At 58.9% G+C, this 13,005-nt stretch overlaps 1 protein-coding gene across 1 annotated transcript; it reads right to left on the bottom strand.

Moving 5' to 3' along the window:
* Window positions 1-673: 673 nt before the first annotated feature.
* WNT10A (Wnt family member 10A) lies at window positions 674-11,410 on the bottom strand (the record flags this gene model as incomplete). Its single annotated transcript, XM_082840962.1, has 4 exons — window positions 674-1,171; window positions 3,620-3,999; window positions 9,979-10,241; window positions 11,298-11,410. 4 exons carry the CDS (start codon window positions 11,408-11,410, stop codon window positions 674-676), a joined length of 1,254 nt encoding a protein of 417 aa, XP_082697088.1.
* Between the last annotated feature and the right edge of the window lie 1,595 nt (window positions 11,411-13,005).

The following is a 13,005-nucleotide window of genomic DNA, read 5'->3' as shown; positions in this document are numbered from 1 at the left end:
CAGCACTTTGCTTTATTTTCTTCACAGCACATAGCATTGTCTGAAATGACCTTGTTTGTGTGTTTTCTTGTTTACTGTTCATCTTCCCCAGCCCGAATGTAAACTCCAAGAGAGCAGGTCTTGTATCTCACATTCACATCTGTATTCCCAGCACCTCTCGTCCCCCACAGAGTGCCAGGCCACAAAGAGTGCAAAAATAAATATTTGTTAAATGATGAGGGACAGAGGCCAGTGGGGGAGGGTGTCTGAGGCCTCCGCAGAATCACTTCAGCTCAGTGATGTCCATTTCTTCTTTTTAATCCTCCTCCCCCTCCCCATCAGCTTCCATTCATTCCCTCCCCCTCCAGGGGTAGGGGTGAAGAGATAAAAGGAGGCAGGCCCAGAGGATGCCTGGCTGACACTGCCCTAGAGTGTGGGGCAACCGCCAGCCCAACGGAACTGTCTGAGCTTGGGTCAGAGACCCGGGAGGCAAACCGGTCCTGGAGGCCACAGAAGTGAGCAGGGGGTCTGAGCGGGCCTGAACTGTCCCGTGATTGCAGTCTTGACGACCTCAGAGCTGGGAGGTTCCTGTAAGATTTTGTGGTCCATCCTCCACTCCCAGGAACCAAGGCGACGCTGCCCGGACAACATCGCAAGCCGCAGAGGACCAGGCACAGGGAGGCGAGCCGTCCGCTCACTTGCACACGCTGACCCACTCGGTGATGCGGCACTCCTCGCAGACCACGAAGCAGCACCAGTGGAAGCGGCAGTGACAGCGCTCGCTGCGTGTCTGACGTAGGATGTTGTGGCCGCGGCCGCAGCACATGCTGCCGCAGCCGTCCGGGCCCACGCTGCTCTTGTTGCACAGGCGGCCCACGGTGCCCGCCGAGTCCAGGCGCGGCTCGCGCTCGCAGAAGTCGGGCGACTTCTCGAAGTAGACCAGGTCGGCGGTGCCGGCGCGGCGCCGAGGCCCCGGAATGTCCGGGGCTGGCGAGGGTGGCCCCGCGGGGCCCGGCTCCAGCTGGCCGCCGTTGCGGTTGTGCGGCCGGATGAGCGTGGCGCGGTGGAAGCGGCTACGTAGCAGTGCCCCTACAGCGCGGAACTCCGGCGTCACCTGCCAGCACGTCTTGAGCTGGCAGCTGCCTGACGTGCCGTGGCACTTGCACTTCCGCCGCATATTCTCCATCACCGCCTGCAGAGGGAGGCACGGGGAGGGGTGACGCCGGCGGCCAGCCCCACTGGCCTCCTCCCGTCGCAGACACCGGCCCTCGAGACTCTCAGAGGCTCTGGAAACCAACCCCCGTTGAACGGAGGCAAAAGCTGAGGCCCCAAGTGGGTGGGTGGGTGGCACAGCTCCTAAACCAGGCGGCCAGGAGAAGAGTTCTGCCTACCTTTCTGCTGCTCTCGCATCCACCTCCCACCCGGCCAGACCCTGGGGGAATTCCCTCCTTCCTGCCTCCCCTCCTCTCCCCCCACCCCCCGCCTTTCCCAGCAGCTGCAGGGGGGCCCTTGGGGCTCTAGGCTCTTGCTTCCTGAGGGGGGACCCCAGATCCTCAGGGAAATTCCCTCTCCTTCCAACCCTCAGGACCAGGAGCCGGGGTGTGCTGGCCCCACTACATCCCAGCCCCAAAGCCTCTGGCCTCACTCCAGGCAGTGAGCGGAGGCTGTGGGGAGGCCGAAAAAGCACCTTAACTCCTCTGGGCCCTGCAGCACTTTTCAGGGAGCCTAAGGAGAGGGGCCAGGGGCTGGGGAGACACCCCCTCCTCCCCCTCCCCCCGCCCCCTCCCATTCTCCCATTCTCCCATTCTACTGGCTGGTGCTTATTCTGCCCAGAGCTGAGCGCCACCATTCCTCCTGGGAGACAGTGAGCACCAACAGGGACCAACGGCCCTACCTGAGCACAGAACCAAAGGGAACCCAAAGAGCCAGACCCCCAGGGCAATGAAAGCGGAGAGAGTTTCCCAGGCGTCCAAGGGAGCTAGTTACAGGAATACAACCTACCCAGCCCCTGCGCAGCTCTCAGACTGCTCTCCAGAGCCCCCTCCCAAAGAGCGCCTTCACATCATCCTCGCCAGAGACCCCAGAGGAAATCGGCCACATCCTCCTCCCCCCGCTGCCCCCCCATCCAAAAAATGATCTGGATCCCCCAAACCTGGGCAGTAGGGCCATAAGAGAGGGACCCCGTTCCTCCAAGTCTTAAAGGGCTCTGCAGCTTGTATGTGCAGCCTGTGGTGTCAGCACCACGTGGAAAGCAGCCCCAGTGCCTCCCCTGGCCAACAGCTCCAGAACATCTGCTTCCCACAGGCAGCAGCCATTAATTAACCAGTTTACCAAGGAGGAGGAGGCACTGCTGGTGTGGGCTAGGATAGTATCAAAGCTTGGGAAAAGAGCTGCATGGACCGGACAGGACTGGGTGGGAGCTGGACGTGACCTGAGGGTGGCTATGCCTCAGTTTACATCACCTCTCGGTCACGATGGAAGAGCTGAATCAGCTCCAGTCTTTGTGGAAGAAGAAGGTGAACTGGCCTGGGCTGAGAAGCCAGGAGAAAGGGGAGTGAGATGGAGACAGTGCCAGCTAGAGTGAGGGGAAGCCAGAAACAAGGCCTGAGCAGGCTGGGCAGGGCCAAGAGAAGGGACGGGGTGGAAGAGCCAGGAAAAGAGGGTGCTGAGGGCCAGAGAGGCAACTTAGTGTAGACTACACTATAGAACAAAAGGGCTCAGAGCTCAACTGCCTGGGGACGAATCCTGCCTCTGCCACTTTCTCACTTGTTGCATCACCTTCGTCAAGCTTCTTAGTGTATCTGTGCCTCACTTTCCATATCTGAACATGAGGCTAATAATAGAACCCTCATGGGTAGGTGTAAGGGTGAAATAGGATGTAGTAAAATGCTCCAGGCAGTGCCTAACACAGAGTAAGCACTCAATAAATTAAATGCAGGGTATTATTACTTCCCCTTTCTTTCTTTCCTCCCTCCCTCCCTTCCTTCCTTCCTTCCTCTCCTCCTCCTCTTCTTCTTCCTCTCCCTCTCCCTCTCCTTCTTCTTCTTCTCTCTCTCTCTTAAATAAATGACCTTTGAGGTAGTATGAACATTGGGGGGTGGGGGGGAGAAAGGAGGACGACAACATAACACAGTACCACAGTGGCCCCTAGGGATCTCCCTTTGCAGGAATCCCTCTTTCTGCACAGAAAGCCTGGGAGAGGAGGGGGGTCCCAGCATAGGAAAGCACCGAATCATGGAACATTTGTGCTGGGGAGCCTTATGGATGATGCAGTTCAACCTTCTCATTTTACAGGGGAGAGACAGACTTGCAAAGCTGGGCCTAGACTCTCTGAGGTCCTGACTGCAGCCCAGAGCTCTCCCCACCACTCACAGCAGGAGATGGGAGAAGCAGGCTGCTCAGTGGAAGGGGAGCTATCCCAGGGCAGGGGTTGTTTTATCCCCATATTCCCAGGCCTAGTCCAGCGCCTGGCACACAGTAGTTATCCAAAACACATCTGATGACTGAATTAGGAGGGGGCAATGAGAAAGCTGCTGAATTAGGGAGAGTGGTGTGGTCCCCAGAGGAGACAGAAGCCTGGGGGAGGGGAGGGGCCTAGGCAGAGGGGTCTGGAGCAGGCCCAGAGGGATGGGGTTCTCACCTGCCGCCCCACTCGGTTGTTGTGGAGCCTCATGCGCGCATGGATGTCTCTGTGAGGCTCCCGGGAGTCCAGAAAGTCTTTAGAGAAGCGCTCTCCGAAACCCACGTCGGGGCTGCAGCCGCCCCACTCCCAGGAGTCCTGCAGGCCTGGGCTGGCAGAAGGCAGGGCAGGGTGCTCGGGAACTCCGTGGCTCAGGCCCTTACCGCGCTGCAGCGCCTCCAGCTGCAGGCGGTGCAACTTCCGACGGAAGGCCTCCTCGTCCCCGCGCCGAGACGCGTCGCAGCCACAGGCCCTCAGCTTGCCCAGGGCGCAGGCGTTGGATACCGCGTGCACCACGCCAGCTGCCGAGATGGCATAGGCGAAGGCACTCTCTCGGAAACCTGCACAGAGAGACACAGGAAACAACCTTTGAGGAGCCTCCACATCCCATCCCTCTGCCCTCCCTGCCCAACCTTCTCACCATACTGAGAGGAAGTGGAGGCCCAGTGTTGGGGGAGAATCTGGTACAAGGGCATAGATTCAAAGAGGGGCAGAAATCACACCGGAAGTTCTGCACACAATGGAATGGGAGAGGTCTCTCCCACAGCCCTCCGTTTTGAACTCCTTTCCCTTGCTTCACCCTTAGCAAGTTCAGAATTGAGACTACATCTCTCCTGCTGGACAGAAAGTATCTAGTAAACATTATTTTTTTTTTAACCATCAGGGACTTAAGCTACTACCTCTCATGTGATATCTGCAATTTTAAGATAAGCCTGCAGAAAGAAGGCAAATTTTAACCTAAAAAATATTACCAGTGATGGAATTCAGGGCCCCAGGAGATGTTAATGGGCAGAAGGGTAAGTAAGAGGAGAAGGTGTCCTAAAGTTCCCGGCCCCAAGATCTCCTGCCTGCAGCCACCCCCTTAGGCCCATCAAAGTACGCTATCTGACGGCCACATGCGAGAGGCAAACAAAAGAGCCAGCAGAATTTCCCCTTTGCCTGTCTGGACATCCTAGAAGTTCTCCTCAGAAAAGGGCATCGCCCAGCCACCAGCCACCGACCAGCTTGTGGTCGGTCGAGGTCAGCTGAAGAGGTTGTTCGAAGGATGCTGGAGGTGAGCCCACCGCCTGCTCAGGGTTAATCACATAGTGGTGTTGAACACTGAGAAGGAACGGTTAGCTAAGGTAGATGCCTTCCTGAGATGCTTAGGGGTGCAAAGACTCCCTGATGAGCCACTCTCAGGAGTCCAGGACTTGTCTACACTGCTTTCCTCCTTGGTGTTCTCAAGCCTGAGCCATCCTCTGGGCCTGTGGCAGGGGGAGGCCTACTTGCGGAGAAGGGTCGGGCTCTGGGACCTGCAAGCTGCTTCTTCCTTATTCTGCATCTGAGAAAGGACCGGCGAGGGGCAGGTTCTGGTACCGGTCACTGACCAGCCTCTGAACCTGAGAGAGTTCAAGCAGTGGAGAAACTAAGGGTCATAACAGCTCCCACACTAGGAGAAGAATCCACCTGTGCCATAGACACCTGTGGGGGAAGCCCAGAACCCATCTGGAGGCTGATGGCTTGGTAGAGGCCAGAAATTCAGAAAAACAAAACAAAACAAAATTGGGTCCTTCTACATCAGTTCCAAAGACTGGGAGGACTTGGAGACCTCACTGATCCCAGAGAGTCAACCAGGATAGATGCCCGAGGCTGCAGGAGTTACGGAGCTGGACACAGCCCCAGCTCTCCCAGCAGGCCTGGCCACCTTCTGCTGAAGGACATTGGCTCTGGGGAAGACAAGCTGCTGAGTAAGAAACCCAGGTAGCCCACTTCCCAGTCCTATGGCCCTGTCTATGCATGGCACCAGGAAAGAGCAAGATGCTGGTCCAGGGGAATGTGCTGGGCCAACCCAAACACCATTTTCCAGGCTCTGTTACATTCAAGGGCAGGCCTAGAGGAATCTGGAGAAAGCCCACAGCCTACAGAGAACACCCCTACCTACCCCAGGCAGCTAAAGACACCATCCCAATGGCCTCTGGCAGCTGTCACAGCCACTGAAGGAGTGACTGGGCAGGGCTTGTGTGGTCATCCTCTGATCCAAGCATTCAGGCCTCAGAGAAGTCCAGCCCATTGGGTCTGCCCCCCGCTCCTATTCAGGGCCCCAGTTTCGGTCCTGGCCCCGACTGTCTGGGGCAGATGCAGGCACTGTGCCATCTGGCCAGCTGGAGAGGGAGAGGGGAGGGGCCTTGGCCAGCTGGGCTGCCCGGAGCACTGGGGGTGGGGGGCTCCTTAAGACGCACAATTAGCCGCCCTGCCTTTGATCTGGGACAGGGACTGCCAGCATCTAAGTGGAGTCAGCTGCTGCTACAGGAAGAAGCCAACGGCCAGGAAGGGGCTGGGGGAGGAGGTTTGGAGGGCAGGGAAGTGTGGAAGAGAGAGGATTCCCGAGCCAGTGGGAGCTAGGAGGGGATAGAGAAGCTTGAGCCCTGCCCATTCAAGTCAAAGAGGGAGGAGAGGGGAGAGGTCTGGTCTCCATTCCCTCCGTGCAAATAATCTGTGCACAAATAATCTGTGCGTGCTCATGTGCCTGGGCTGGGGAGAGAGAGAGTGTTGTGTGCACGTGGGAACACTTAGGGGTGACGCTGAATGTAGCCACGTTTGCACAAACACGGGTAGGTGTTTGTGTGTGTGTTGTGTGCGCGCGCGCGTGCATATCAGTTCCATTTCTTGGATTACTCCTCCATTGCACCAGTTCACCTCTGGGCACCCGGTAGGAAATCATGGTGGCCTTGTAGCTTGGGAGGCAGTATGCAGGGGGTTGAGGGCATTCTCTAAAGACAGCTGGCCTGCATTTGAGTTCTGGCTCTACAGCTCACATACAAGCTGTGTGACTAATGGCAAGTTAACCAACCTCTCTTAGCTTCATTTGGAAATGAAGATAATGATAGGACCTACTGCACGGGGATTGTTTGAGGATACTAAAGTACAGATAAAGTGCTTTAGAACAGTGCCAAGCACACAGCAAGTACTTAATATGTTTTGGCTAATTTATTGGGTGCCACTAGAATAATAGGACCTTAAGTAATCCTGGGATACAACTGCCTGTGCCTCAGTCTCCCCATCTGAGTACCACCACATACCCCAGGCCTGGAGACCTAGGCATAAAACAAAGACTCCCTGAGGATAAATGTAAAAGGGAGGTGGGAGATGAAAGAGCCAGGGCCTTGGAGAGCAGAGGATGGACTCAAATTGTTGGGTTCCCCTGGGCTGGGAGCCTGGCTTACTGCAGAGCCGCAACCCCCTCTTTCCATCCATTCTCAATGGGCCTGGGCCTTAGAGAGGGCAGTACCCAAACTTCATGAGTGCTCCAGTACCCGCTGTGAGAATCTACTCACTTCCCTCCACCAAGCCTCTCCCTGTCCTCTCATCCCCTCTCACTCCAGTGCCCAAGCCCAGCCCAAAGTAGCCCCTTCCCCAAATGTCCCTCTGGTCCCCACATCCTGAGTAAGCGATGGAGGGGTTCTCTAGTCCTCACAATGAAGAGCTCCCCTGTAGCCGTTGTTTGTCCAGCGTCTCACCCATCGAGGCACCAACCCTGTGGATCCTCAGAACAGAAAGCTGGGGATACCATTGCCCTCGGCACTTAGGTCATAGCTGTGCCTGGGCTGGGGGGTCCTCTCACAGCTTATTTAGGACTGTTTCTAGCCCCGCTAGAGGCCCCTCTCTCTGTGCCCCAACTCCCAGGGCCCAGCACCCTCACATCCCTCTCCTTGGTTGGGTAAAGCCCTATTGTATGTCCTGCTTCCCAAGCACCCACTCTAGGTGCTCAAGAACCCTTCCGTCTCCCTCTTACGTCAGAACTCCAGCCCAGCCCACCTCAGGGAAGGTGTCAGGACAATTAGATGACAGTAACAGCATTCAGATGGAAGACCTGGGGGACCACCTCCTTCTAGCAGTCTCTGAATTTTAAACATGGCAGAGTGCACCTTTAAGAGAACCCCACTGGCAGCTTGGGTCAGAAGGGGGGTGGGCATCCTGATAGTCCACGTGGGGGAAACTGGGGTCACCTGACCCCATGATGGACAATCTGTGGCTTGAAAATAAGAGAGACTGGGGGAAGGATCCAGTCCAGGGGCAGGTTACCACCAAGATGGGCCCCATGGGATTCAAATTTAGCTAGTCCTTGAGGTGATGGGCCAAGATGGACCAAAAAAATGATCCCACAAGTGTTGAGTGAGGGAGACATGGCAATGGTGGCCCCTGGAGGTGGGAGGTGGAGGGAGCGGAAATTTCTTTCCAGAAGCCCAGAGTCCCCTCCGAGGAATGAGAGGTAGAAATGAGGTGTTGCAATGTGGGGGGCGGGGGGCAGAAACCACAGAGGTAGGACGGTGTTCCGAGGCCAAAGGAAGGAGGCCAGCCTCCCTGCGGGAGCCTAGGACCCACTGTCCCATCCCCTCCCGGCGCAGGGCGCCGCCCCGCGCCGGCTAGCTGTGGCAAGTCTCCCGCATCCACACCTCACCTCTCCCCACACCCGTCCCCCCAGCTCACCTCCCGCTTATTAAACTGCAGGTGAACCCGGGAGCATCTGGCACCGCGCCAACCCCGCGGGGTTCCACCGCTCCGAACTCGCCCTGAAGCTTCAAAGCCCCCCGTGTCCTCCACCAGCCGGAACAGGCCTCACCCGGGCGAAGCAATAGGGACTCCTGAGAGTCTAGAGGGGACAGGAGGACCAGAGTGGAAAGAGGGGACACCGAGGCCGGGAAGAGGGAGGAAGAGCTAGCCTCGCCTCACCCGAAGTGGCAGGGGTGAGAACCTCAATGCCTGCCCGAGCCCCCAGTGAGCAGAACCTGGAACGAGCTCGGGGCCCGAGCGCTGGAAAGAGAACCGGACTTCAGGGAGCGAGTGGGCTCGGGCGCGCGGCGGCGGCGGCGAGCGCTGGCCCGGCCCGGCCGGGTCAGGAGAGATGCCGTGGCCTGTCACTTCGTGTCCGCGAGGGAGAGGGCAGCGGGGGCGGCCGGGGCGGGGCGCCGGACCTGAGTTGGGCCGGCCGACCGGCGGGGGTCGCGGGGAGCCTCTCTGGGCAGACGGCTGGAGGGGCTCAGGGACTCAGGGGCTCAGGGGCGGGAGCGCCGGCCTGGGGAGGGGGGCGCCCTTTTTGAGAGGCGCGCGGCTGGGGCCGGGAGCCGTCTGCCGATGCCCGCGGGGATTAGTTCGCGGCTGCATGCCGCCACACGCGTCGGGCTGGGCTCGGCCGGGGAGAAACAGCGCCCTGGGCGCGCGGGGGCGGGAGGAGGGAAAGCGCGCGGGGGCGGGGCGGGGCTGGGCTGGGCTGGGGGAGGCTGGCGTGGCCCCTGACTTGGGGGCTCCGGGGATGCAAGGAGGGGTCCTGGTGGAAAGGGAAAGGCCCCTGACTCTGAGTTCTTTCTGAAGTTCGGGTACATTAGAGTCTGACTCTCCCAGAAGCCTCTGGGCCCCAAGGGTACAGGGGTACCCCTCCTCCTCTACTGTCACCTGAGAATTGTACAAGTCGCAAGGAGCCAGGTCCCCACACTGTCCCACTCAAGCAGCTGAGGGGAGAGAGAGATACCCAGCTAGGTCCATCCAGGAGACAGGACCCCCATCTTTCCCAAAAGACCTGAGTCAAAGTCTAAGATATCAGGGCAGGAGGTGGGTGTGAGTGGAAATGAGTGACAAAACCTTCTGTCACCTCCAGCCCAAGCCACTCAAGGGACTGTGAGGGTAGACCCTGGGTCACCCAGAAGTCCAGGGAGGAGGACAGATAGTGGGCTGCTGCTTCTCTGAGCTGTGAGGGGAAGAGGAATTGCCAGGGCCGTCGGGAAACACACCCATTGCCTCTGATTTAGAGAGGATTTTCAGGGGTGGCAAGGATGACACAGAGGCTGGTGGTGTAACCCCACTGGGAAGAGCTTCTGCAGAAGTACAGTTTTACTTGCCCAGGCTTCCCTCAACTACACCATTTAGCAAAAGTCCCTTACCCCTCTTCATGTTGATTCTGGGTACTTTATCCCAGGCTTCCATTCTACATGGTGTTTACTAGGTAGAGGGTAAATTGAGGCAGGCAACAGATACGGATATTTCCTGGGCCTGAGATATGCAGCGTCAGTCTCAGGGCAGATAACCCAGGAGTTCAATTCTCAGGCGTGAAACCTGCTGCCCTCATCCCACACAGCCCAGCCTGGAGCCACATCTACCCCATTAGTCTGACCCTCATGGACTTTCCCAGAGCAGAAAGAGGCAGGAGAGCAGCACGGCTGGCAGATGAGCACCTGGGGAGGTTGCCGGCTTGAGGGAGTGGGTTAGGGGACGGCTGGCAGATAGGTTCTGGAGTGGAAGTGCTGAGTGGGGTGGGCAGAAGGTCAAGGGTGGAGGGCAGCTACCTCTGCTGAAGATGGGACTCTCATAGGGGATCTTGTTTCGAGTCTCAAGACTAGAGCAGTTCCAGCGCTGGTCCCGGAACTGGTGCTGGCACTCGTGGATGGCGATCTGGATGCCCTGGATGGCCGAGGCGGCCACATCAGGGTGGCGCACACACACCTCCATCTGCCGCTTGCTTAGGCCTGGCAATGTCAGGCACACTGTGTTGGCGTTGAGCACGGGCTCCTGGGGGAGGCGGAGGCCCAGAATATCATTGGGTGAAGACCTGCAGGCATGTGGGGTGGGGGTGGGGTGGGTGAGTGTTTTTGGGGGCTGGGAGGGCCCCACCTAACTATACACACTCTGTCCCAAAGGCCATAATTCCTCTGTTCCCACCCCTGCTTTTGAAGGTTGAGCCCATCAGTATACCCCTAAACATTCTCCTTTCCTCGACCTTCTCACCAACATCCCCTCCAACACGACCCACCTAGCTGCACACCCACACAGATTACGTGCAAATGCACACACGTCCGGTATGCCTGCACACACAGTATTTCATAAGTACATCCCCAGGCATAGATGCTCTCATATGCAGTGTTCTCCGGGAGACCACTCCCAAACGGCATGTTTCAGACAGTCACATTCATGCAGGCACACTTCTGCACACAATGAGGTGGACACACAGACGCAGGAACACTTACCCACACGCACACTTCATCAGACATAGTTATACACATAGACACAGACACTCACAAGTACACACACATGTTCATCTTAACATACATTGATCCATGAGCCCTCGCATTCACACACGTGTGCACACACAGACTGCTGTTTACAACACAGCTTGCTGGGCTCACTCGATCACAGACAGACGAACAGACACACACACACACACACACACACATACTGAGAACGCTTCTAGCTGCAATCTCTCACTGACCCCACCTGGGCTACCCTCATTTGGCCCCCAACCCCTGTCCCCACCTGGGGGTGATCTGCAAGGTGGAGCAGGGCAGTTTGAGTTTTACTCCTGGGGTGGGGGGTGCATTCCCCCAGCACAGCAGGGACTCCAGGTTGGCACTTGCTTCCCCCTAAACACACACCTCCCCTTCTAGCAGCCCTCACTCTCCTGGGCACTGCCCTGTCTCCCTGGACTGCCCTTATTCTGTCACCAGTTCAACCCTCTCCTGTGAGAGTACTCTTTCATTGGTCACCAGCACTTTCCCGCGACACCGTCCCTCCCTCCTTCCAGGGTCCCCTGCCCCAGCAGGAGCTCAGACGCCCCTGTGGCTGAGGGTCCCAGCTCTCCAGGAGGGCGGGGCATAAGGTGAGGGCTCACCTGGGCAAGGCGGCAGCCAGCAGCAGTAGGAAGAAGAGGAGCGCGCAGAGCGCGGGCCGCGGCTGGGGCCGAGGTCGGAGCCGCAGCCAGGGGCAAGGGTGGGTGCTGCCCATCGCGCGCGGGCCGTGATGGGCCAGGAATGGGGGGCTCACAGCCCGGTGGGACCGGCGAGCCAGGGGCGACGGCGCATGATCCGCGGGGGTCGGGGCGGCTGCGACACACAGCTCCAACTCGGGTCACGGCTCCGGGAGCAGACGGTGCCCGCCTCCCCGCTCCATGGGGCAGCGCACCCGGGCACCGCCCTCGGGGGGGTGGGGGCGGGCGGGCTCACCGGGCACCTCCTGGCACAGGGGTTCGGGGAATTTCCCGAGGGCCCCCTGAAACAACTCCCGGTGCCTCTCGAGGGTAAGGGGGGGCCCGGAGGTGCTGCGGGCGAGGGACGAGAGGCTGGGGTGCCGGGAAGCCCCCCCAGCACAGCGCGGTGAGCCTGCGCTTCCGAGGGCGTGCGAGGCGGGCGGGGGTGGGGGGGCGGCGCTGTCTGTGCCCGGCCCCACCGCCCAGTGAGTGAGTGACTGTCCCGGCTCGGGGAGCTCCGCCGCCTCCCTCCCCGCCCCCCCCCCCCCCGCAGTGTGTATCAGGGCTCTACCCCACGTGACGTCATGACGACGGGGCGAGGGGGTGGCGGGTAGAGGCGTGTACTCGTCCCGAGGCCACTGTGTCCGCTCAGGATTCGGGGCGGGAGCAGCGGTGGGGAGGGTGGGGGCGAGGAGAGGTGTTGGGGTCTGTGCGATCAGGCACAGGGCGGTGCCAGTGAGCCGGCTCGCTGGTTTGTGTGGGAAGGTGCGTGTTACTGCGAGGTGTGTGCGCCTGGCTGAGCCGCAGCTGCTGGGGAGCCGTTCCCCCCCAGTATACACACCTGCAGGGGCTGGGGGCAGGGGCTGGCCCTCTGCTCGCCTCCCCCACCTCAGGAGGGACTTCCCAGGCTTGGCTGCCGAGGCAGGTGTGGGATCCTGCAAAGGGGTTTGGCAGCCTCTAGATCTTGCTCTTGTTCGCTGTGTGACCTACAACAGGTGCCTCCTGGACACTGAGCCACCCGCTGCCTCTGTGAAATGCGGTTAATGAGGCCCAACCTCATCTAGTCAGTGAGCCAATGAAGGTTAAGTTACTGGGACACCAGTGAATGCTTGTCTGGGTGCAGAGCACCCCGGGGTGGCACACCCTAGGAGGAGGGATTAGAGAGCCTTTTAATCCTAAAAGTGTGTTTCAAGGTCATCTTATTATGTCCCCTTTTATTTCACAAGAAAATACTGAAGCTCAGAGAGGGTCATGACTTACCCAAGTCCTCACAGCAAGTTAATGGAAGAGCTGGAACCAAACCCAGTGAGAGCACAGCAGCAGCGGCCCCAGCATTACGTACTGCTCGCCTGGGCCCTGCCTACAGATGCTCCAGGTCTTACCTTGGCCCGGCCAGCTGTACTTGGTCCTCTGAGAGCTCCCCAACACCAGCCTCCTGGCTCAGGCCCACTCCTCTCTGGGATCCCTTTCTACCTTCACACCCCAGCTGAACACTGGGCTCATCTCAATATGGGATGAGTGTACTAGACTCAGGTAAGGGTCTGAGAGCCAGAGGGTTGGGGACAGAGGCTCCAGCTTCTGTTTCTGGTTCTAACCTGGGCCCTGATAGTGAAACCTACTCCCACTGTGGCCT

This window comes from Leucopleurus acutus (assembly GCF_964270905.1).
Source record: "Leucopleurus acutus genome assembly, chromosome: 6".
In the NCBI taxonomy this organism is placed as follows: domain Eukaryota; kingdom Metazoa; phylum Chordata; class Mammalia; order Artiodactyla; family Delphinidae; genus Leucopleurus; species Leucopleurus acutus.
This window is presented reverse-complemented; position numbering and strand designations above follow the sequence as displayed.